The 27,360-nt window shown below is 41.2% G+C and overlaps 2 protein-coding genes across 12 annotated transcripts in view; one reads left to right on the forward strand and one right to left on the reverse strand.

Annotated features, from left to right (window-relative positions):
* The window catches only part of FAM227B (family with sequence similarity 227 member B), a 1,159,103-nt gene that overhangs the window by 589,251 nt on the left and 542,492 nt on the right, over positions 1–27,360 (forward strand). The gene's annotated exons all lie outside the window — the stretch shown is intronic.
* Positions 7,334–27,360, reverse strand: part of FGF7 (fibroblast growth factor 7) — a 59,193-nt gene continuing 39,166 nt past the window's right edge. For both annotated transcript variants that reach the window (XM_063926034.1, XM_063926035.1), the window contains 2 exons: positions 8,410–8,513; positions 7,334–8,314 (listed from right to left, as the gene is read on the reverse strand). In XM_063926034.1, the coding sequence (XP_063782104.1) occupies positions 8,120–8,314; positions 8,410–8,513 (299 nt within the window). In that variant the 3' untranslated portion in view covers positions 7,334–8,119. The remainder of the gene's footprint in view (positions 8,315–8,409; positions 8,514–27,360) is intronic.

The following is a 27,360-nucleotide window of genomic DNA, read 5'->3' on the forward strand; positions in this document are numbered from 1 at the left end:
ACCCCATTGTAATGTTTTGCTGCGCACATCACCGAGAATTACAGCACATCAATATTGCACATTTTCCTGCACACCTCTACGAACTGCAGGAAAAATGTGTGATGTTGGTGCCAAAAAAGGGGCCACTGTTCTGACTGTTTCTCCGCTACTTCATGGACATCATTTTTAGTTGAATTGCCCATGTTTTCAGCTTTTAAAATAATATTGCATATCACACCCTTCAGAGTAGACCTATTATTGCTGTCATTCATATATCAAATGGAATAGCTGGGTATAAAGTTGAAGGGATGATATGTTTGGTCAACAGTTATGCTGTTGTCAGTCTAAATGTGGATAGTATAGTCCACCACAAAATGCTGACACGGCAGTAAAGTTATTTAAAACATTTTTGCTGTGTAGGCATTATAACTGTAAACATAATGCTTCACCATCACGTTAAAGCTTTAGTGCTGACACAGTAAAAATGTTTTAACTTTATTACTGCATCAGCAGTCTGCGGTTGACACAATACTGTTGACATTTCGACAGCCAACCAGTTCTGTCTTTCTGTAATGTGCATACTGTATATCTGTGACTGTGCTGAGATTTATTATCAGAATTGACACAATTGGCTGACTTAAACATTATGTGGAACTAACGTCCCTGAATTTTCAATGGAATACAGTCAGTTCAGGACATGTATGACTTTTTTATTTAAATAATGTGCTCACCTACCTCTGGCACCACAGATAGATGAAGAGTGTTGAATATTAAAGTCTGTTGTCTATAATAAAATGTCCCATTTTCTCAAGCTACTGTAATTTATGCCAGCCAATTCCCCAGGTGTCCAAAATTGCTATGCTTGAGGAGGCTCTGGGCCTGATTCATGTTTGTAAGTAAAGCAAGAAAAAAAAGCAAGTAACTTTGTATCTGGAACAAACCGTGTTGCCATGCAAGGGGAGCAAATACATTTAATATTTTCCTGTGTAGGGTAAATACTGGCTGCTTTTGCGTGTACCCACAAATGTTAGACAGCTTTGTTTTTACACTGCAATTTAAATTTCAGATTGAACACACCCCACCCAAATCTAACTCTCTCTGTACATGTTACATCTGCCCCACCTGCAGTGCAACATGGTTGTGCCCAGGTGCTTGCTTTTTTGCTTTACTTACAAACATCAATCGGGCCCTCTGTCTCTTTATGCCGATAGGCTGACAGACCACAAAAAAGGGTAGCTTATGTTTAGAATCTGTGTGATTTCTAGTGTGCTAGAAAACAGAGTAGTGTTCTGTGAATGACCGCAAGGACGGCCTAAAGGATAGACTGTGACACAGTTGGCTGGCTTAAATATATTGCAGTATTTGGAGCTAACATACTAACATTCCCTGATTTTAAATGAAATACAGTTTGGAATGTAATGGAGTGCCGGCAGGGCCATAACTAGGACTGTGCGAGTGGTGCCATTGCCCACAGCGCATAGTTCTGTGGGTGGCACCATCACTGCCCTGCGGCCATGCACTTGCCTAGCCAGGAGCCTAGAACAGAACCCTGCAACCAGTATCGCTGCTGCAGTGCCATCTGGAGCATTATTTGGACACTCCGTTCACTCACACTGCAGCCTTTGCAACCACAGTGCTTTACTGTTGGGCGCTGGGGGTCCTGGCCCCCTTGGCATATCAGGGCTGGTAACAGAAATCTTGGGGCCCGGTACAATGATTTCTCTGGGGCCTCCTCAGATTTTATATATATCTATATATATCTATATATCTATATATATATATATATATATATATACACAGTGGTGGCCAAAATTGCGGACACTTTTTTAAATTTGAATGTTTTTCAACTTCAAATGCTTATAAAAACTATTACACTTCACGCAGTGCAATGATTCATATATCAAATGAAACGTAATTTTATGCTGAATGCAACACAATAAACAAAGGTCAAATATTTGCATTACAAGAGAAGTTATGCAGTGAAAACAACACTTAGGGTGAAAATCCCTGTGTACAGGCTCCTGTCATTCTGAGGCTGCGCTCACACCGCCTAAAGCTCACTGCCGGATTTGGACATGACGGCTCACATACCTGCTGGGCACTAAGGGGTCTATTTACTAAGGGGGACATGTACTAAGTCAGTAGAGAAGTTGCCCATGGCAACCAATCAGCATTGACGTAACATTTCTAATTTGCATACTATACAATTGTACGGATCAGCTGATGGTTGCCAATGCTATGGGAAATTTCTCCACTGGCTCACTTGTCCGCTTTTATCACTGCTTAGTACATGTCCCCCTAAGCCTCGGATGGAGATAAAGTGGATGGAGATAAAGCACCAAGGCTTAGTAAATAGACCCCTAAGTGAAGTATCCTTGGGACCCAGTACTGGTGTCCCCTTTGACCCTCCCTGTCGCTGGCCCTGCATAACATCATGACATTAGGCTTACATCATTATAGCAGGAAAGAAAAGCAATATTGCTAGACAGGGTGGGACGAGGAAAGTTTGGAGGGGAGTGGACACAGGACAAGCAGGGGTGGAGCAGCAGAAATATGAGGGTGGGTTCAGAAAGAGCAGGGGGTGTTTATAATATATATATATATATATATATATATATATGTGTGTGTGTGAACCCCTCGGGTGATGAGTTATGGAAACCCACTGTGAATGTAGGAATTAGTGAACCATATACCCTAAGGATCCTACCTTGTACTTGGCGGTCTTCTCTCGTCTTCGCAGAGAGATGAGTATTGTCAATATATTTAGGAATAGCAGTCACTGGTTTTCGTCAACAACTCAATTTATTTATTAATATGGTTCAAAGATGCCCTTCTCTTTCAACAAGTATTACAACAAATGTCAATTTCACAAATTGGTTTGCTTTTCACAATACACAGGAACAATTGCCTACACAATAAACAGAATGTTTGATTAGGCCGGAACCTGTCGTCTCTGGTTCTTCCTTCCTAAGCGGATTAGAAATCTTAACTCTGAACTTTATGCATACCGCTAGTACCAGATACAAGAAGGTTAGGACAGTGAATTCCTCAATAACCAAAGTAGCAATAGAGTGTCATGCATGCACTGACAAGAACTATATTAAAGTGACACAAATCAATGTTCTTTTCCCCTTTAGTTTATACTGTGCAGGTTATTAGCTTACTACCACGTTGGTGCACATGAAGTTTATGGCGCCTAATAGGAATCTTTGAGGTATAGCGTTTATATGAACTCCCTGCCTTTAGCCAAGAACAATTATTCTTTCCATACAAGTTCTTTGTAAATAAGTTGAAAGTACTCCCTTAACGAAAGAGTTAATTGGTGCTGATAAATCTCTGTGAAGGTGAAGCAGGCTTAATATATTGGTCCTAAATGATTGTCTGAACTCTGTATCCCTCTGAATAAGATGGGTACCTGGTCCTGCCTGGCTGTTTACTGACTGTGCGCTGGACAGGGCTCACTTAAACCCAACTTAGGTTTTTGTAGTTCACCTGCAGAGTGTCCTCAACGTATAAGTGCAATTCAATAGCTAGAGGTAAACTGGTTAATAATTATGAGGTCTCAGCTAATACTTAAGTCTCTGTATTCTCTATGCTGCTGTAATATCAGGGTCTTTATGACTTTAGGACAGTGACACTATGCTGCAGCAATTGGCTCTAACTACATGCCAAAGTGAGGGGATACTGTGTCCGGTCTAAAATAGCTTATCTTGCTCTGGGCAGTCAGTGTAGGTTGAAATAGGCTGTTTTAGATTAATATTGTTCAGTTGGATGTGAGAATCCCTCCAGGGACATACAGCCCTACTATAGCTGTCTCTGTGCGCCCTCTGATTGCCTTATATGGACCGTCCGGGGCCACCTCCCGATCCTCCCTGTGTGTTCACACACTTACTCACTGTCGGGCAGAGTCTCCATCTATGAATGTCAGTCACCTCCAAGACACTTTCCTGAAGGCGTCCCCGCTAGAAGTATCTTACAGCAGGCAGTCAGAGGGAGGGATCCGCTACCGCCCCCATCATCAGCGTCAGAGATGACATCTTCTCTGGAGCGCGGATAAGGATCTCCACACCGGACTCACTCTCCAAGCTCAGCGGGACACACCGGAGTCTATTCGGAGTAATTCAGCTTAACTTTGCCATCAGATGCAGGTAGGGAGCGGTTACCACAGCTGTTAATGCCGCACCGAGTACGCAGCACCAGCGCACCTCTCTCCGTCCCCTCAGCGAGCTCTCCATCAACTACCTCTCCCAACTGTAACTGGCCTAACCACCTGACTGGTCATGTGACCTGCTCCTGAGCTCTTGAGCAGTTGCTGGGGCTGCGGTCTGTCAGTTATATAATGACATACACCTGCACTGTAGAGTGATGCACAATTTCAGACATACTGTAATACTTCACATTGTGGGGTATTACATATATATATATATATATAGAGAGAGAGAGAGAGAGAGAGAGAGAGAGAGAGAGAGAGAGAGTTTTAGTAGCCAGCACTCTTTACTGTAGTCCAATATCTGGAGTGTATCCTCCATGGAGGTAAACAGTGACACAGATTAGATATCACAGTGTCTTCATGTTCGCCCCAGAATATAATCCTTGACTTTGTTTACCTTGTCAAAGGTCCTGCATTCACTGGGTTGCTGCTATGGTGGGTGTCGTTACCACTTTTGTCTTTCTTTCTCTACTTGTCTTATCCGTCTCTGGCTCTCCCCATCCACCGCCTTTTTCTTCCTACCTGTCTTTTCCAATAGTTCCCCCATCTCTCTCTCCCCCTCTTGTCAGGTCTTTGTTTTCGTCTGTTTCTCTCTCCCCCTTTTCTATATTCCTTGCCCTTTCTTTCTAATAAGGTGCAAGCACCATAACTATCAAAATGACCAATATATCATTGTAAATATATTTGAATATCGATATAATCAGCACATGGAGACTTATGTCTGACCTTTCTACCTGCTGGGTGTGACTTATGAAGCAGCTGAAGGTGGGGTCAGGGTGAGTTGAAAGGAGAGGTGATAGGGCAGTCAAAGGGGACACTTACACTGGGCCCACGAGATTCCAAGGGGCCCTGAACCCTCAGGTATCTCGGGAGATCAGTTCCTGTGTCCCCCTTGCCTGTGTGTGCAACTTCCGCAGAGCTGCGCTGTATTAGCAGTAGAGAAGATCATTGGTGGATGGCAGTAACGCAATAAAGTTTCTTTTTGGCTGACTTGCAGAGAGCCGATCATGCCGCCATCCATCTGAGAATTGAGTACAGAGCAGCAGGGGATAAGTGTGGGGCTGAAAGACATGGTGAGGGGGGAGGGGGCAGCTGAGAACAGACTGAGAGACACAAGGAGGTTAAGAGTAACGAGTAGGGGAGATGAGAGACACCGGGGCAGGCTGATGTTCACAGTGGGTGGCTGAGAGTAAGCGGAGAATGGATGGAGAGGCTGAGAAACACGGGGATGGAGAGACTGTGAGACACGGGGGGGGGGGGTGTTGCTGAGAGAAGACACATAGTGAGGGGGAGACTGCCTGAGACTGAGAAGTGGGAAGGGAGCTCAGAGAGATAGGGTAGGCTGAGAGACATAGTGGGAGGAGAGGGGAGAGACTGAGAGACACAGGTGGGAGGAGTGCTTGGTTGGAGATGGAAAGACATTGGGGGATGGTGAGGCTAGAGACACAGGGATGGCGCTGGAAAGTTGAAGCGATGCAGGTGAGTTGTGAGGGTGGAGATGCGGGGGTGAGGCTGGAGAGAGATGGGGATGAGCCAATACCTGACCCACCTGTGCCTACCAGGGAGGGATGGGGGCCCCAAAAACATGAGTGTACCGGGCTCCAAGATTTCTGTTGCAGCCCTGGTGAAGGTTGGTGACAGGGTGATGTGTTCTGTCAGGCAACTAATGTGAGCTGTGAGGGGAGCTGGCAGGAGGCTATGTCCTGGCAGTCAGTCAAAGCTGTGAGGGGAGGTGGCTTATGCAGAGTTAAAAGTAAAATGCTACACAGAAAGCAAACGTAATATGTGTGGGAACATTGTGTATTTTTGTACATATACAGAACTCTGATTGGGTAGTATATATTCCTTATTTACTACAAGTCCTCATCATCAGTGTGTATTCACACCTACTATTTATTAGGTGCAAAATCTCACACTGATGTGCTGGTCTGCATGGGTTGCATTTGCGAGAACTCCCTTACTGAACTTTGCTACTGTGCTGGTAAGATTTGATATGTGCAAACTACATGTGAGATTGCTTAGCATATGCGTGCATTCACTTGCTGAGCATGCACAGTGCTAATTCACACATGATACTCTAATGCAGTGGTTCCCAACCTCGGTCCTCAAGTACCCCCAACAGTTCATGTTTTCCAGGTCACCTAGCAGTTGAACAGGTGTATTCATTACTCACTGACACATTTTAAAAGACCCACAGGTGGAGCTAATTATTTCACTTGCAATCCTGTGAGGAGACCTGGAAAACATGAACTGTTGGGGGTACTTGAGGACCGAGGTTGGGAACCACTGCTCTAATGTATGCTCAACTGTACATCGGCCCCAATATGTGTCACAATATGGAAATATGTTGTATTCTTGAAACCACATTGTGTCCTTGGCTATCTATCCCAAAAAAAAAAACAGTTCCAAATTAGTGAAGAAGAGAAAGAAATGATAATAAAGCAAATTTTTGAATCTTTTAGAATTTGCTGATCAGAAGGTACTTCATTCTACCTTCCTATGGGCCAAGATTCAGAGTTGGATGCTTCTTCAGCTGCAACTGTGTTTTTGGCATCTGCATCTTTATGCAAATGTGGCTACAAAGCCATTACCTTGTGTACATCTGTGTGTATGAATGTGCACTTTGGGCATCTATAGACGCTGTAATACTATTGATGTGTCACCATTGGTCGTCCCATTGAAGCTTGAACCAGCCCTATCGCAGGTGCAGTTTCTGTCTGAGTATGACCTATTATATCAGCAGCTTTCACTGAAATGCCCTTAACACTTGCATAGAATGCCCATGATAATGCATTAATAACCACCTCCCAGGAATGTTTCCAAAACATTTCTAATACTATGTGTATCACTATCAATGGCAACTGCATAAGGCAAGCGCAGTACAAGTTTTAGGGATTTCCACACAGTAGCGGAAAGTCACTCCATAAACCCTGGCATTGCATGCAATTCAAAATCAGGCCCTATATGTATATGGAAATGTGATGTAATAAATACAATAATACATCCTGTTTTAGGTCATAACTGTTTTCAATTGATCATGATTTTAAACAATAGATTTGTGATATTCTCCAATAAAACAAGATCTAATTTTACAACTGATATCTTGTTGCTGTATAACAAAAGCATTGTTTAAGGAGAAGAAGGTTTAATAACTGAAATACTTTTATTAGGTCATAATTGCAAGAGATTGATGTTTTCATATGTAGACCAAACTGCACATAGACAAGTGAGTAATACATTTGTAGTATTGTTGATTTTTTAAATATTTAGCAACATCTGGCATTCTTAAGAATGAGGAGTAAATGACAGTGGTGGTAAATCCTTTATCGATAAATACATTTTATTTGAATGTCATAGTCACAAAGGTTAAACTATTATTTTCTTATATTATAGTGTGCATACAGTTTCCTCACTAAGAATGATTTAGTCTACATGCAGAATTGACTTGAAAATCTGACATCATTCCAGCAGCCTCATGATCCGACATATTTTACATAACACTAATATCTGCTCTTTTAAAAAATAAAAAAAATGTACAAAAAAATATTTTTTTATAGCAGCTATATTTGACAAGCAGATTTTTATTTTAAATATAAATCATCAGATTATCAAGTCAATTCTCCTTCTTTGGGGTTACATAATTTACCAAAAATAATACCCCTGGATTATTACTAACATATGTTTGTACAACTCTTCTGAATTTTTACAACTTATACTTAAGTATATCTTGCTTTGGCTATATTAGTGTTTTTTCCTTTTTTGGACGGAAGTCTTTAAATCCAAATGAATGCGCAAGTCCAGCTTGTTCGGATTTTCAGTAGTAGATCCAGCTTTTTTTCTTTTGTCCTTTGTATGTTTTTATTTTTATTATTAATATTATTAATATTATTAAGATAAAAAAATATTTCTGCTGGAACTGGTGAATAACGGTTAGGACATTTGCATTGGAAGGAAGTGGGAGCTTTTATTTTCTATCTTGGATTTTTTCCCTTTTATCGGAGACCCTTTATTGTTCAAAGCAACAAACATCTCCTTTCCGTTATTTGTCCACTTTGCTGATGCATATGTGTTGTATTTGTTCTCCTGGATTAACTCTTTAAAGTTGCAGTCTTCATTGCACAATTTCTGCAAAGTAAAAATGTGTACAATATTACTTGATGAATCAAAAAATCAATTGTGTGTCTGTGTGCGTTCATGTGCGTATGAAATGTGTGTTTTACCTTTCCATAGAGCTTTCCAGACTTATTCATAGCTAGGAAGTAATTACTTTGCACTCCTCTAATTGCCACAATTCCAACTGTTACTGTTCTAATCTCAAGAACACCTGTAAAACATTAAACAAATGACACATTTAGGTTTTAGATTAAACCATTTGAACACTTATTTCATGCCAGTGTTATAAACTTGTTTTTGTCAAAGTTCAGTTTATATTTCAAGTATAAGATTTATCTAGGGATGTATTTAAGGTTGATATTACACTAGACATTGTGAATGAATATTCTGTAAATTGGTACTGGTATAACCCAAAATGCATTTTAATGGAAATATTTACAATTCAGAAAGACCAAGTAGCAATAGAAAAGAAAAACATAAAACTAAAAAAACAAAATGAACATGAAACAGTTTTTAACCTGTCACAGTGATGTGAGTAGCAGGTTGTAGACCTAAAGTAAATTATAAAAAAAACAACAACAGATACAGATACAGACACGTGTGTGCAGTGGCGCCAAGTGGGGGGCGGGTAGTCTTAGCCTGGGCCTGTTGGAGGGGCTTGGGTCTTGCTGCCACCCCCCCGCCCCCTTCCTGATTTAGACAGCGTCTGCATGGAGCAGGGAAAGAAATTACATGGCAGCCACTCTCCCCAGTGCAGCACACACGCTACTGTGTGCTGTGTAGAGGAGAGAGGCAGCTGCAGCAGTGTCCTCTCTCCCTGCGTGACATGCAGGGGGTGGGGGGGTGGGAATCACCCTTTCTCTGCTGCTCACCCAGTGCCCCCGTCCAGGAGGGCGGCTGGCCACACCTCCTTGCATTGGCTACGCCCCCTCAGATTAACCTTGCCCGCCACAGCTGTCGGCACCCCTGTACGTGTGTGTAATAAAAAAGTTAGCACAGTCCATTAAATGACACATATTTCTTGTGTTAGATGTACACTTCCCTACTGTGCATACACCAGATATGCTTCCAAACACATGCAGAACTAGTGGCGGTGCAGCCGGTGAAGGCTCAACAGACTTAATATAGTTACTGTTTTAATTTATTGAAAGGACATTTCTATTGTTCATAGGAAAATTTATATATATATATATATATATATATATATATATATATATATGATGCGGTCATGTCACCGGCGCTTGGGATCCCGGAGGTCAGCATGCCGAGGTACTGGAGGGTTGGTACAAATATATTCAGCAATTATTGACCTCCCTATCTGATTCATTAGCGTTGTGGCTATAATGTGTCAATTAATAGCCATCTCAATGGTAAAATAAGTTTATTATTTACTGCTAACACTGTCAAGCTGCATCTTTACTATGGGCAACTTGTACATGACATATGTCTAGTGTAAATACTGCTGTGTTTGTGTTGCAAATTTGCTCCCTGCCACCCTGTGGTCTATAGAATCTAGAGGCACCAAGAGCAGGAATTTGGTTCAGTAGGGCCTGATTCAGAGAATCACGCTAATGCAGCTGCGAGTGCGATTTTCACCACAACACATCTGCTGATATCAGCAAGTGTAGCTGCTGCCCAGTAATGAAAAGAGACGCCCGCCGGAGCTACAGCAACTCATTCGCAATTACATTCACGTATGCAGACTATACGCAAGAACAAGGAACATCGGGCTAAAGGGTAGACATACAGTATGGCTACGCATATTGAACCCACGCAGTCATGCGGTTGCCATATCTTTGTACATTAAGGCACGCAGCTAAAGGCAGATACACACCCCAGAAATGGGTATGACACTCCTGCAGTTTTACAACCACTCCCCGCTAACACCATGTTTACACCCCTAATGTTTCACTTCCTGTCAATCACTTTGTGAAGGAGTCCTCAGCGTGTGCGGGTTTACAGCGGCATTTTGTCGCATGCGTAATGTGAACACAGCACACGCGCAGTCTGCTAATAATCAATTTTGCATACTTCTGTGAATCAGGCCCATAGTACAAAGACATGTTCTGCCAGGGAGGCGGCGCAATGCTCCCAAGCTGTTGTGGCCTTACTCCCTCAGATTTACTTACTCTCCTTAAAGCAAACTGTGACCATGATGCTTTAAGCATCTCTACCCAATGTGCCCCTGATGGAAAGACTATACAACCAAACATTGGATAAGTTTTTTAAGTAGAATTGATTAATCTATAATGTTCAAAAAGTATTTACTTTTCCAAATTGCTATAATTTCAGGGGAGGTTTTAACAAATAGCTGTAAGCAACATTTGATGTACATGTATTGATATTGTGACTGAATGCTAAACAGGAAATACCTATGCCTTATGCCATGCTTGTCATTGGCATGAAGATCATGCTCGGTATAAAAGTATACTTGTACAGTACTTTAAGGTTGTCATATCACAACCTACATGATAACATTACTGAGCACTGCATATATGCAAACCTTTGTCACTCACAGCTGCTATCATGCTCTCTCATACTACTTGCATACGTTATCTGACTAGTAGCCTGGATTCCCACTTAAGTTTAAGTAGATGACTACCCTAGATTGATGCATCCATGCTATGAAAAAATGTCTCAGCTGCATATTGAGTAGGAGAGACTGTGAGAAAGTGATTAACAAGGATCCACCAATATCACATCCCAGGAAAAACAGGAATCTCAGGATGTGTAAATGATACAAAACAGACCACTGAGCATTGTGCTTTTGGTAAGATAAAGCATCTGCTTGGCCTCTTTGGGCATTGAAACTGATAGGATTTGCAATGATTTATACATGTGAAGATAAACAATTATTCAGTTACCGTGCAACAGTTTTAAAATGTAAATCCTGTTTAGAATACACTTTGCTAAATTAAATGAATGTGTGTGTGTCTTGCGTGTGTGTGTTTCAAATGTAACCATATTCTCTAAAATTATACAGTAGTACATTAGTTAAGATGTTACACACTATACTATATATTGGACAATGTTGCAATCCGCAGTGGATTGCAAACGACCATCGTATAATGCATGCCTCCAAATCCACCGAATTTAGCCTTTGATGAATTGGGTAGTCACACTTTCAGTTGGACGATTCCACAAATGATGTGGTATTGTTTTGTGAATCATGTAACAATATTGCGTCATCACACAGCAGATTGTCAGTGTTTATTGCAATGCAATATATAGTTACATCGCATCGCCACATTGCTTGGTCGCATCGTCGTTCAGATGTGTACCAAGTTTAAGAATATAAATAATTGATCATTGAAAATGTACTCCTAGCCTTACTTTCATAGGTATTTCACATACTTACTCATCACACACAGTACCACCTCATGTTGAAAACACAGACACTCCAGAAATTCAACCAATAACAATATCGTAACATCATCCACAATCTGTAGAAGAGAAAAGGTGTAGATGTCCCAAAAACATAATAAAGATAAAAAGAAAACAAGATAATGCTATAGATCATCTGTAAAATAAAATCAAGTGCTGATCACAGAAATAGATGAGGTGGGAGACAGAGGATGAAGGAGAGGAACACAAACTCAGGCAGCGTCGGGTACAACATCTAGTACATAAATGTAATCCTGAACTGATTCTTCCCTCTTATGTGTACAAATTAATGGGTAGACCTTGGTAGGCACCAGGGTACATTATTGCACACGGGGTAATTCAGACCTGATCACTGCTGTGCGTTATCGCTCAGCGGGCGATCAGGTCCAAACTGCAAATGCATATGCACTGGAATGCGCAGGCGCGTCGCACGGTCACAAAGCGGATCACCGCTCAGTGATGGTTTGTGCGACAGATCCGTTCGCACGGGCGATTGCAAGGTGATTGACTGTAAGAAGGCGTTTGTGGGTGTCAACTGACCATTTTCAGGGAGTGTCTGGAAAAATGCAGGCGTGTCAATGCGTTTGCAGGGAAGGGTCCTGACGTCAATTCCGGTCCTGGACAGGCTGATGTGATCGCAGCGGCTGAGTAAGTCCTGGGCTGCGCAGAGACTGCACAAAATCAGTTTGTGCAGCTCTGCTACATATGTGTTCACACACTTGCACAGTTAAAATACACTCCCCCTGTAGGCGGCGACTATCTGATCGCAGCAGTGCAAAAATCGCTTGCTAGCAATCAGGTCTGAATTAGGCCCACAGAGGGGAGAGTGCCAGGCATTTGGACTGGTATCCAGATGGTAGATTGACAGTGTAATAGTCGACAGTCAGTAGGTCATCACCATATGGTCAACGTGGATTAGGTCAACAGTGCTTAAGGTCGACAGGTTCAAAAGGTCGACATGACTATGGTCAACACATAAATGGTCAATACTTTTTTTTTCCCACATGTTGTCTGAACATTTGCTTGATTTACTATCCATGGGAACATCTATTGGGAATAGAAATCTGTGGTGAGCGAAGCGAGCCACTTTGCTCGAAGCACGGCGTGTAAAGCGAGCCTGCAAGGGTACATGTTTGTACTGATGGTGATCACATAACATGAAATATGCAAGTTATGCCCCCCCCAAACCAAAATAAAACGTGCCGATCATTGTCATGTCGACATTTTGACCCTGTCAACTTTTTGTACCTGTTGACCTTAAGAACTGACTACCTTTCATCTGTCGACATTTTGTACCTGTCGACCTAATGCATGTTGACCATTTGGTATCTATCTATCTATCTATCTATATATCTATCTATCCAGTATATATATATATATATATATAATACACCAGTATATATACAGCTGAAGGATAAATAATGATGAACCAGATGCCCCACTATTACATTATTACATGAGAAGTCTACTTTTTTTATGCAAATCTGGAAGTGTAATCATTGAAATGTACAATTATTGTATAGCAGGATAATAATTAATCAGTGTTTGACTCATAAATGTAAATATAAATATAATTGACTATAACATAATTTAATTTGCTTTACATATATTTGTGTTACCAAAGTAGTAACTGAAGGCCTGATTCAGAGATGGTTGCAGTGAGCTTTGCTCATTGCAATGCTCAAATATTTAATGCAGCAGAAGATGTCTGTAGGAAAAGACACATCCTGCATGCAGCGCTGATCCGAAGATGCAGCATCAGACCATCGTTTGCAATGGTCGCAGCCCTCGGCCAACTGAGTAAGTCTAATACTGGGTACACACTGGCAGATATATTGGCCAATGAATTGATCGGCCAATATATCTTTTGCTGATCTGCAGGTGTGTACAAGCAATACAGTATGTCTGTGAAAGACGTCTTTCACAGATATATTGCATCTGCTGTGCAACACAGCAGATGGACAATATATCTGCAGATATATTGGTGCATCTTTCTGTGTGTATGAACAACCGCCATCAACAGATATATCTGCAGATCGATTGAACTGCAGAAATATCTGCCAGTGTGTACCCAGCTTTAGACTTAGCTCAATCAGGCCCAGTATTACTTTTATGGCTGAGTCAAGATAATGTATCTAGTGTTATACAGAAAGCTATAAGTGTAATCAATATTCACTTCTCATAAGCTAATGTTCTTTCTAATGTTCCGCTGCAAATATATAGAGATAGAGGAGAGGTCTGCTCCCTCTGGCAATCAGAAACTGGAGCTGGGGGTGGAGGCCGCACCTCAGAGTATAACTGCATTGAAAACAGGACCAGGGGAGGCAGCTCTGACATGCGTGCTTTGACATGGGCTCAAGGCACGCCCCCTCAGTTCTGCAGATGTAATAGCTACATACCTCTACTGGCTGGTATTATTCACCACCATTCCCACTGTATCGGGCTGGATGGGTGTCCTGGAGTTAATGTGGCAAAGGATATATCCTCTTGAATAATATCTAAATTATACGAGGCTTAGAAAACCTAACTTGGTGGCAAAGGGCTTAGCATTGATGAGTCAGAGCACTTTGTCAATGGGTTCAGTGCTATCCATGGCATCAATGGTGCAGTGTTTGTATGTTCTCCTCTTGTCTGTGTGGGTTTCCTCCAGGTGTTTCGGTTTTCTCCCACAGGCCAATAGCATTCTGGTAGGTTATTTAGTTACTAAATCATTTTGTATGCACTATATAAATACACAATAATAATAAATAATAATTAAGCTAGTTGGTTTGGCATTATCATTTTTATGCACATTGTTTCAGAGTTTGCCAATTAACTATTAACTGGCTTAGTCTCATGGGATGCAACCGCAACCAGCTGGGCTTTTGCTGATATGCCCTCCGTCTGCATCCACCAAATGTAACTTCCTCCTGCTCCCCGGCAGTGATGTAGAAAATTGTGACTGATGACATCGCTACCAAAATCACGCCCCAGAAGGCTGTGTGAACAGCATTCTGGAGTGAATGCACCACTTCTAAAAGTGTGACGATAGGATTATGGTTCCCTCCTGAGCACTGGGGCGTCATTCCGAGTTGATCGCTCGCTAGCAACTTTTTGCAGTGCTGTGATCAGATAGTCGCCGCCTATGGGGGGGTCATTCCGAGTTGATCGCTCGCTAGCAACTTTTTGCAGCACTGCGATCAGATAGTTGCCGCCTATGGGGGAGTGTATTTTTGCTTTGCAAGTGTGCGAACGCTTTTGCAGCCGAGCGGCACAAAAAAGTTTTTTGCAGTTTCTGAGTAGCTCTGGACTTACTCAGCCGCTGCGATCACATCAGTCTTTTTGGTCCCGGAATTGACGTCAGACACCCGCCCTGCAAACGCTTGGACATGCCTGCATTTTCCCAAACACTCCCAGAAAACGGTCAGTTGACACCCATAAACGCCCTCTTTCTGTCAATCACCTTGCAATCGGTTGTGTGAATGGATTCTTCGTAAAAATCCATTGCGGTGCATACTCATGCGCAGTTTTGCCGAGTTTTAACTTGATCGCAGCGCTGCAAAAAGTTGCTAGCGAGCTATCAACTCGGAATGACCCCCTATGTTAGGCTAATATGAGTGCAAAGATCAGCTGCAGCAGGGATGTCTGATGATCAGTCCTCCCTGAGACATATTCCGCTGCACTCTGCATGTGGCGCAGGGGAGTGGTAAGTTCCACTTGCGGGTGGATAATGACCCTGGGGGGATCTACAAACAATCGGGGTAAGGGGGTAGTTCAACATAAAGTATTAACCCTGGGGAATGGGGAAGGAAGGGTTGTAAAAATATATATTCAAATACACTCACACACACACACACACACACACACACACACACACACAAAGTTATATTAAAGAAAAAAATACATCAGTAAAGTGGTTAAACATTACACTGTACAGATATATCAAATGCCAAATACATGAACTATATTCAAAATCTGCAACTGCTGCTGAGACGTTTAACATGCTTTAAGTAGCATTTTAACCTTGTCTGCATTGTGGTGTCTGCATAGTGCTGCTGACAGTGACATTGTGTTACTGTGACATGTACATATTTCCTCAGGGTCAGTAAAGGAATGGAGACGGGGCTGGGCTGTCAAAAGTCAGGATCTGCCAGCATTTTCAGAATGTGAGGCCATTTCCATTCAGAGTAACTAAATACTGTACATCTGGATATTTAGGGAGAGAGATAAAGTACCAACCAATCAACTCCTTGCTGTCATTTTTCAAACACAGGGGGTAATTCCAAGTTGATCACAGCAGGAAATTTTTTAGCAGTTGGGCAAAACCATGTGCACTGCAGGGGAGGCAGATATAACATGTGCAGAGAGAGTTAGATTTGGGTGGGTTATTTTATTTCTGTGCGGGGTAAATACTGGCTGCTTTATTTTTACACTGCAAATTAGATTGCAGATTGAACACACCCCACCCAGATCTAACTCTCTCTGCACATGTTATATCTGCCTCCCCTGCAGTGCACATGGTTTTGCCCAACTGCTAAAAAAAATTCCTGCTGCGATCAACTTGGAATTACCCCCACAGTCTGTAAAATAACAGTAACTTTGGTAAAGCTCACATTAGGATTCTTAAAAAAAAAGAAAAAGAAATACACCTGTCTGTGAGAATTCTCGCACTCGGTTACTGCATTTGCAAACAAGAATGACGATGAAATAATATTCCAACAAATGTGAGAAAAGATTATGAAAGAGCGCCCCGTTAGAGAAAGTATTTAAGAACATTTAAATAATTTGAATATCCTGCAGAACCATGTCAAGTCGTCATAAAGAAATATTGGTAATTTGAAACAGCTGTGACTGGAAAAGGCTATCTTCCAAAAGTAAACATTGTGCAAGAAGGGTACTTGCTAGGGAGGCCAACAAGAAGCCTTTGGCAACTCTGAAAGTATTACATTATTTTTCAAAGATGGGAGAAACTGTCTATGGTACAACAAAAGTCCAGCACTAAACATACTGTATCTGCACTTTATTGATGGGTGGAAAAAAAAACGTTTTTGAAGAACACTTTCGTAAAGTTGCAGCTAGACTCTTCAAGAAAGTGTGTGGGGTCCCACATACCAAGATAAAAACTATTCTGTGGTCTGCTGAGACCAAGATCAATGAAGTTAGGACCTAATTCAGATTTGATCGTAGCGCACGGATTTGTCTGCCCCGCATGTCAGGCCCACCCCCTCCCCCTTCCTGCACAAGTACTAAAGCGCGATGCTTTTGTACTTGACAAGTAGCTCCCTACCTGCGCAGCTCCTGCGCTTTTGCAGGGAGCTACTTGTCGCATCCTGGGTCGCAGCTGCTGCGTGTGTTATGTCACACAGCCGCCGTGGCTCGCTGGGCTGTGATGCCGATAGCATCTCCGGCATGCGCAAGAGCACTGCGGTGCCGGCGCATGCGCAGTTCCGAACTGATCGCCCGCTGTGCCAAAACGCACAGCAGCGATCAGGTCTGAATTAGGCCCTTAGCCTTAATGTTAACCACTATGTTTGGTATTAGCCTTATATTGTGCATCATCCCAAGAATGCCATCCCTACCATGAGGTTTAGTTACAAAAGCATAACGTTATGGGGATGCATCTCTGCTTCAGAGACTGGAAAATGTGTCTGCATACAGTAGAGGGCTCATGGAATGCAGCAAAATATAGACAACCCTGCTGCATTAGCACTAGGGCTTGCAAGATGATTTATATTCCAGCAGAACAGCAGCCAAAGAAAACCTGAAAAGTCACATGACTTAAAAAAACAAAATCAATGTTCCTGAACTTGCCCAGTGAAAGCTCACTTGTGGAAAGATTTAACAATTGTTGTTCACCAGCATTATTAATATAATCTGTTGAAACTAGAACAATATTGAAGTGGAGTACTGGTAAAAATTGCTTTATCCAGATGGGCAAAGCTGAGTGTGCTTCTGCCAAGTGTTTAAGCAACCGAATTCTTGAGTACTTTATTATAGTCTGTAATTAAGAAAAAACGTTACAAATTGTTTTATTAATTTTGTATAACATACATATTATAATGCAGAAATTGTTCTGACTCTCTGAAAACACAGTTATCAGTTGAACATTATTCCAGTGATAGGGTCCAAATCAATTGGTTTTATCTCTCTTACAGGTCCCTTATGCTGTCACTGATACTGCAATAGCAGCTGCAATCTTTCAATAACAGTAATTATTGTCAAGCTACAGTTTGTCATTACAAAGTGTGATGTTTCTAAACGCATAGTTGTGTGAAGTGGTTTACTAGATTTCCCCCCCCCCCACTTCCCTTATTTGTTTAATATTTGTATGTTTTATTCTTAGTAAATTCTTTATTATTGCTATGGTGTACTAAAGACCTGATTCAGGTTGGATTGCCGATTCTGGTTTTTAGCAGAATCTGCTATTGTTTCTATTGCATGTTGATTGCAGCAGCTGTGTTGGCCGGACCACTCCCCTGGCACGATCGGTCGCCACCCCCGTTGCTGCCCCCGCCATCAATCAAGGTGCAATTTGCAGGCCGCGCATACTCTGTATGAATGTAGCACATATGCAGTAGTACAAAAATCACTCAATTGCGATTTTAGTACTACTGCGATCCTTGCTGAATAGGGGCCTAAGGACCTGATTCAGTTTCACATGTAGTTTTACTATTTTAGCAAAACTGTAGCTGCTATCACTCGCATGCTGGGGGTCACCCAGCATACTAATGGCGGCCAGCGATGTGGTCACAATTCAATTGCAATCACATAGCTGGAAAAGGGTAGCCCCTGCCTGTGCAGCCTGGCTGCAAAGTCATTCGGACTTTCGCCATTTTCCGCCATTTTCCTGTTCACAGCGACTGCATATGACTTCATGCTGCCACCCCAAAAACAGCTTAGACCCGCCCCATTATAGATGCCACAGCTCCGCAATGCAGCGTTTGTGTCCCGCAAATGCCTCTGCCTATCAATCAGGCAGAAGCGTTTGCATCATTGCGGTGTGAACGCAGTTTCTGGCCCATGCACCGCACCTGTATTCTGGGAAAATGTGTTTGCATTGGCGATGCAACGCTTACAGAATAAGGACCTAAGGGGGAGATTTACTAAGCAGTGATAAAAGTGGAGAAGTGAGCAAGTGGAGAAGTTGCCTATGGCAACCAATCAGCATTGAAGTAACATTTATCATTTGCATCCTATAAAAGTATACAGAGCAGCTGATTGGTTGCCATCGGCACTTCTCCACTGGCATACTTTTCCACTTTTATCACTGCTAAATTGTAGTGTAAAAATAAAGCAGCCATGTACAGAAACAATATAACTGCAATATACACTTTTTCGGCTTCGCTGATACAATTTTCTTGCATCTTTAACAACCAAATACCTGCAGTTAAAATCCCATAGAAGCTCATTTAGGTGAAAGAGGTAAATAAGTGGTGGTTAATATAGCACAACACCTGGACTTATAATCATTTTACTATTGAACATGCCCAAAGACCAAGCTCAAAATTGGGCTCCCACATTTGGAACGGGAACAACCATCTACCAATCTAATCAGGTAGATGTGGTGTGGGAGAAGATATAAGAAAGAGCTCAACATTTAGGGGCATTTTCAGGTAGCTGCAAGGATTACCCCACAGCTAATTGTTGGCACCTCCCGATTCAATTAGCTGCAAGTACCCTGTGCGCTAATTTACTAGGGACATGATTTTTTTCTTGCATCCCCAGGAATCAGTGGGTTAGTGCGCATCAACCCAGTGATTTTTTCGTGAGGAAAAGGCCGTTTAAATATGTTTTTCCTCATGTGACATGATAAATTAGTTGCGTGATAAACCCTGCGACTAATAAAATATGCCCCTTATTGCTGCTGGAATTAATTTGACAAAATCAAAAAGTGTCCACAACAACAGGGTTGCACTGGCAAACGTAGGATTTCTAGAGGGGGGTTTCCAAATGCAGTACACAATCTCCCACTCTACGGAACGTTGGAGCAATTGTGGGAGTCTGGCAGAGCGGTAGAAGAACCTAGTAAAGACCCTGGACATTAATGTATACTGTATGGAATACAGTATTAATATTTAACAATATAGATGGTCTATAGTATAGGCTGTATCACACATTTAAATAATATAAATAATATAAATAAGTGGTCAGGAAAAGATTAAACATACCAAAATAAGTAAATAAATAAATAAATAAATACACAAACATAATAGAACCAGTCCTGCACTTTTTAAGCACACATTCTCCCACCTCATGGTAAGGCTCCTGTCTTTTCTTCCTGGTAGCTACTCTGTTGTCCAGTGTACTGATTGAGGATTCACACAGCAAACTTGGTAGAAGAAGATGCTACCACTGGGCGTGTGCAGCAGCTCTGCTCTGTCCCTTAAACTGCATTATGTGGTGGTAGCGCTAGTTATATTACCAGAAACACCCCCCCCCCCCCCCTGCATTTGCCTATGGGTTATTGACAAGGAAGGAAACAGCTCCCTCCATCATGTATTCTTCCGATAACATAGATTCTAATAAACAACTCAATAACTATTATGCATCTGTATTTCTAAGCAGTATTGCTATTGACCCAAACTTAGCACAAAAGAAATAGGATCCGTCAAATGATTTTTAATAATTTTTTCTCTAGTAAAACAAATGTTCTTATGTGGAGAACAGAGCCATTTATCAGAACTTTGCTTAAATACTGTACTGTAGAAAAGCCTAATCCGTTGTGAGTGGGAGACACAGCAAGAGAGGATCATCTAAATTAAATGCTTATCTTCCTTCCAAGTATGTGACATTTACAATGCTGAATTCACTTTAAAAAAATTTGTTCCTGCACAGAATTTACATGAGGAATTCCAACTTACAAATTCTCAAACGAAAGCGACCACATTCTTTACATATAATCTAGTGTTGATATGATGCAAAAATACCACAAGTACAGTATATATTACATTTACAACCTAAATTCATTTCACCCTAATATAACTTTTAATTCACTAAGTGTGATGGAAGAAAAACATTCTCATTCAGGTATAATTCAAGCTCTAGTAATGTTAATCTGCTTTGTGGTAATGTACTTATTTGAAACATACAGTTTAACATTATAGTTATACAAAAAGCAGAAGTAACTGTGGGGGTAATTCAGAGTTGATCGCAGCAGCAAATTTGTTAGCAGGGTAAAACCATGTGCACTGCAGGGGGGGCAGAGCAGATATAACATTTGCAGAGAGAGTTACATTTGGGTGGGGTGTGTTCAAACTGAAATCTAAACTGCAGTATAAAAATAAAGCAGCCAGTATTTACCCTGCACAGAAACAAAATAACCCACCCAAATCTAACTCTCTCTGCAAATGTTATATCTGCCACACCTGCAGTGCACATGGTTTTGCCCAACTGCTAACAAATTTGCTGCTGCGATCAACTCTGAATTACCCCCTGTATTCCTAATACATTTAATTAGAAAACATGCTAAACTTGTTATCACTTTTACAGTTTTGCTCTGCAGCCCATTTATATAAGTGTGTGGGCTTCCTGTTACTTATGAAAAGGTTGCAGGGAAGTAGCATATGGCCGGGTACACAATAGGACGACTCGGATATCGGCCAACGGGACAACTGATGTAAAGATACATTGGGTGCCAGTACACACAAAATGATATATATATATATATATATATATATCGTTTATTTGCCAGATTCAGCTGCATGCTGTTGGCTGCCTGGTCGTCTCATCTGTTGTGCAGAACAGGGGACAATCCAGGGCCGCAACTACGGGGAAGGGGGGGAGTGCGCTAAGAGGGCATGCGCCCTGGGTGCAGGATTTGAGGGGGCACCAAGGAGATACAGAGCAGCAGGTTTTTGTTTGTTTTTGTACCGGCAGTGCTGTGCTGCTCCAGTGAGACAGCAGATGCATCCAGAGGCAGTGTCTCTGACCCACCTGTCTGCCCGCAGCTTGGCTCCAACTATGGGGGCATTTGGTGTAGCTTATAGGGGGATGTAGTATAGTGATGTAGTGTACCATATAGGGTATGTAGTGCACTGTATAAGGGCATGTAGTGTAGTGATGTAGTTGGGCATGTAGTGTAGTGATGTAGTTCAGCATGTAGGGGATGTAGTATAGTGATGTAGTGCAGTGGATGGGGAATGTAGTGCAGTGATGAAGTGTTATGATATGGGGCGTCATTACGAGTTGATCGCTCGCTAGCTAGTTTTAGCAGCAGTGCAAACGCTATGCCGCCGCCTACTGGGGAGTGTATTTTAGCTTAGCAGAAATGTGAATGCTTGTGCAACCGTGCTCTGCAAAAAAAGTTTGTGCAGTTCAAGAGTAGCTCTGAACCTACTCAGCGCTTGCGATCACTTCAGCCTATTTGTGTCCGGATTTGACGTCATACACCCGCCCAGCAAACGCCCAGCCACGCCTGCGTTTTTTCAGACACGCCTGCGTTTTTGCAAACACTCCCTGAAAACGGTCAGTTGACACCCAGAAACGCACCCTTCCTGTCAGTCTTCTTGCGGCCGTCATTGCAACTGAAAACTTTGCTAGAACCTGTGCACAACCACAACGGGCTTTGTACCCGTACGACGCATGTGCGCATTGCTGCCCATACGCATGCGCAGAAATGCTGATTTTTAGCCTGATCGCTGCGCTGCAAATGACCCCCATAGTGCAATGTATGGGGACACACAGGGGAGCATGTAGTTGAACACGCTGCTGGCGGGGCATGTGACGCACATAGGGGAATATTGTCCAATAGTATCCCCTTTTTAAACAAATAATTATAATCTGATTATTTTAGTCTGACAGAGTTTTGTGTTTTATTTGGCTTGCCCACGGTGATGAAAATCCTAGTTTCGGCCCTGGACAATCCCAATGTTGGGAGGCGGGAGCATGCAATCCTGGGTACACATCAGATGATGTGTACGATATATCGCTCCAATCAGCGGGATCGGGCAACATATCGTCTGATGTGTACCCAGCCTAAATATTTGGCCAGCGGCATACACCACAGCGCTCTGAGGAGGACTTCATAAGCCTGACAACATTATTTGTTTGCTCTGCATCCATTTTACACAGGAAAACACGGGAGAATTATTAGGTGCCTGGAATTCCCTTTCTAGATCAGATTTATTGATAAAAATATGAAGAAAAACTGTTACACCACCACACAAAGTCAAACAAGCACATGCATTGTCACATGGACTGTTACAGGGCAGAATGTACATATAGGGGTCGACTCAGGGCCTGATTCTGATTTGGAAGTAAAGCAAAAAAAAAAGCAAGTAACTTTGTTTCTGGAACAAACCTAATACATTTATTTATTTTTCTGTGCAGGGTAAATAAGGGCTGCTTTTGCATGTGGCACACAAATGTTAGACAGCTTTATTTGATACTGCAATTTAGATTTCAGTTTGGACACACCTCACACAAATCTAACTCTCTGCACGTTACATGTGCCCCACCTGCAGAGCATATGGTTTTGCCCAGGTGCACAGTTACTTGCTTTTTTTATTTGTTTGCTTTACTTCCAAATCAGATCTTCAGCTACGAGGCAGCTCACCCATATGCAACACTTGCGGTAGCTCCTTATAGCGCCTTATAGTAGCTGCTGCAGCTGTCAATCCGTGACCTGGGCTGGAAACACTATAAGACTTGGCTCGCTATCACAATATGCTCCATTCTCTAAAGTGCTCTAACATGATGCATTGAACATAACCTTTTGAGACTTATCAGGAATCCTCCCCATGTGATCACTTATAATATGGATAAGATCCAGCAATGACAGCTGCTTTAGTACTGTAGGTCACCTTAATCCTCTCATTATAAGTGGATGTGTCCAGTCTAAATCCAGAAGTGTTATAATCAGATCAATAGGTCAGATAGCGTCACTGTTTATTTGTCGTCCCGTCCCGTGTCTACATCCCCCCTCCCCCTCCCTCCTCCCCACTCGATTTTTGGTTACTTTCTTAAGATAAGCAAATTACTGGGGATTAAAGTTTAAAATAAAGCCCTGAATTGGAAGTTATTAAATATTCAGAAGCAGATATGAATTACTGCAAACATTAATTTAGTAATTATGAAATATTTATTACACATTCCTTGGTATTCTACAAAAGTTTGGAAAAGCAAATTCTGCAATTTTAAAAAACAAAACCATTTTCTGCTTAATCGCCTGATTCTTCAATAGTTAATCTGTACTTTGCTACAGTTTTCTGGACACCTAACATAATTTTCCTTAAAAAATAACATAAATTGTTGTTTGTTGTTTTATTTACATTGTGTATTGGGAGGTATTTCTATATTAAAATAGGCAAAGATGTTTTCTATTGAAATTATTAGATTTTTTATAAGCCTCATACTGTATGGTCAATACAATACCTGCAAACCCTTTCAGGCATCAACAGTTTATTTGCATAACTGACTGTTTAGCACAATAATATGGATTACAAATTAAAGTGTGTAATGGGTGGTATAGCGGTTATCGTTACTGCCTAACAACACTGAAGTCTTGGATTCTATTTCCTCCACAGGCCAACTGTGTGGAGTTTGTGGAGTTTCCCTGTGCTCGCATGAGTTTCCTCTGGGTACTCCGGGCTCCTCCCACAATCCAGAAATATATTGGTAGGTTAATTGCATCCAAACAAAAATTAACCCCGGTGTGTGTATGCAGTAGGGAACATAGATTGTAAACTCCACTGGGTCAGGGACTGATGTGAATGTCCAAATATTATCTGTAAAGCGATATGGAATAGGTGTGCACAAATGAATAATAATATTGTAAACCCATGCTCACCTTTGTGAAATGGAGGTGCTGAAATCCCCAGAAGACAGTTTTATAGTACAAAATATCCAACATCTGCCTGGCAGTATATACTGTGCTTACTTATTTATGGATAAAAATTTTTTTTATCTGGGTATAGTGTAGTACTGTGTGGCTTGTGCTCTGTTAAAACTTATTGGAGTATAAAACATGGACAGTCTTGGGACTGGAGACTGGGCCACTTTGAGGCTCATGGGTCTCCACCGCAAAATATCCCCCCCCTAAACCCCCATCATATCCTCACCCTTCTTTTAGCAACACTTACGTTTAGACTGTCCCAACATTTTTCCTGCAACCCCCCCCTTCCCCTTAATTTCTTCATTAAAAGCCACAAAAAAAGATTATTTAAGAAATACTTCACTGGATAAAAGCAAGGAAATATTACATATGCAATTTTCTGATATATCTATTAGTTCACTCTTTTTTTTTTGCTCGTAAAACACCTGCATTTACTCAGAAGAATCGGCCATTCTCAAGGGAACACGGCTTGAATAAAAGTTAAAAAGCACTCAGAAAGCACCTGTCTGAGCCAACCCTTAATGATGAATTACTCGAGTTTTCCAAATATAAAAGCCAGAGCAGTTGAAAGGTAGATGTTTATCATTTAAACCAATTAGTTGTGCAACCTTTTAAGTTGTTTTAGTTGAAGGAGACATTTCTGTATTATATAAAGTATAAATCTATTTTCCTAAATGGGCTCCAGGACGCTTTAGAATGCAGAATTCTTTAATCATGTGCATGTTTCCCCAGTTAATTTAATGCTAAGGGAAACAGAACATGTTCTAGTTTATTATTTGTCAGCCAATTTTTTATGCTGAATTAACTTGTGAAGTATAGTCTTTTAATGTTGTGCACAAAGCAAAAAGACGTCATACATGGTTTCCATGGCTTATCTTGAAAGGCTAACGTTAGAAAAGAACTACTTGAAACTTTTTTTTTTCAGTAATTTTATTATGAGATGTTAGTACTCTAAATAAGTTCTACTGTTTAGAATTTTTAGCAAAATGTCAGGATTAACTTGACTATATTAATTTGGATTGTTTGCAGTGCTTTTTTGTGTGATTTACTGCTTTAGCTGTTTTATAATAGTAATTTGTACTGAGGAATCACCCCTTGCCATCAACTCAATCCACACAGCAGCCTCTGGGCAAAGAAATTTGGAAGAAATGTGGTACATGTATCACGGCTTGCCAAGATGTCATCATGGCTTGTTAGGCTGCGGGTGTGGTTTTATGGAAATGATGGAAATTAATAAAAAAATAAAAATAAAAAAAATGCAATTTAGAGAGCTGTAATCAAATGTACAACTCCACCTGATGACCAATGTTCTCTACAGAGTGCAGTTTTATGATCATTATACCCTGACCAAGACATGCTGCAGCTCCTATCTCCTGTTATCACTCACGCAACCATCTCTTTCAAAAACATATGGAAGCCAAGGTCTAATATGAGTATTGCAATGGATGAGTCAAAAAGGCTAATTTAAAGAACAAGAGTTTAATAAATAAAGAGTACTGGTCACCTCTTTTTTACAGGCATGTAAAGGTGTGTGGGATGCTCATGTGAAATAAAACCATTTCACTGGGTTGTAAAACATAATTTTGCAAAATAGATAAGGCACTTTTATACCATGCTACCATAGTGTTTTAGCAGGTAAAAATCCAGGTGCTGTGAATGCAAGTTTCCTGACAATGCACACTTTCCTCCAAGGCACCGATTGCTTGAATAATGGATTTACAGTATAAGGAGGCAATGAATTGAGGTGCATGAGTAGCTGCTAGATTTGTCACTTCCACTTGATGAGATATTAAGGCTGACCACAGGTATTAATGGGAGCCCAAGACGTCCATTAACTCAAATAGGTGGTTTATTGTTTGGACAACTTGGTGAGGAGCATGCAGGGTTTAATGAGGATACAAAATGTATGTATACATTGCATAGAATTATAAAGTTTGAATCAGGAATTAAAACAGTGAAGAGTTTTTCAGAGATGCAAAAATGATATTCCGCAAGGTTCTAAAAAAAGACCATCTCAGATATCTTGTCGCTAGCCATAATGGTTTACCCACTTGATACAGATATAGAGCAGATCACATTTTGTTCGCTTGGACATTGCAGGCTTCTTTGACCTTCTGTAATGTGTTATGAGTATCATGGAGGGGATAGAGAAGTTCGGAGATAGCTGATAGAGAGCATCCAGTACAAGAAGCAAGATAAGCTTATGGGTGGAACCCATTATTGGTCAATAATTGGATCTGTCTGAAGTATTATTTTAAATAATTATTAAAACTCAGCTATTGGCAGTAATTGGTCCCAGTTGAACTTTTAAAAGTTTACGTAGCCCTGTAGATAATGATCCAGAGTTTGATTCACCTGTTCATGCACCGGTTTGTGCATTTCATTATTGATAGTAGGCTTTGGAGTAGTCCCTTTGGATTTAGAGCATGTTATAGAATATTCTAAAAGTGCAATGTGAATTGAACACCCCTCTCTGACAAAATATTTTCTGGACACCCAAGGTGGTAGATCTCTTTGATGAAAGTTTAGGTTGTAAAAGGAGTCGAGGTCACATTCGTAGGTATAAAATACATTATAAAATGCTTTTGATTTATGAAGTAGTCCAACTGGTCCATGTTATTGTAATCTATTGAAAGCAGTAGTTCTGATATAATATCTATGGACATGGATCACCGTGGCTCTGATGGAAAAGGTAGTGGCTGTTGGCATCCTGCTAGGCAAGTACAGTATGTAGGATCTTTGTTCTAGAACAGGCTGCAACATAAATTACTTCTAAATGGTTTGTCGGATTGTTACTTTTCAAAAGTAGCAAACAATATTATACTGCAACATTGCAGGAATAGAAAATCTGGTATCATTACAA

Source organism: Pseudophryne corroboree, chromosome 6, assembly GCF_028390025.1.
Source record: "Pseudophryne corroboree isolate aPseCor3 chromosome 6, aPseCor3.hap2, whole genome shotgun sequence".
NCBI classification, from domain to species: Eukaryota; Metazoa; Chordata; class Amphibia; order Anura; family Myobatrachidae; genus Pseudophryne; species Pseudophryne corroboree.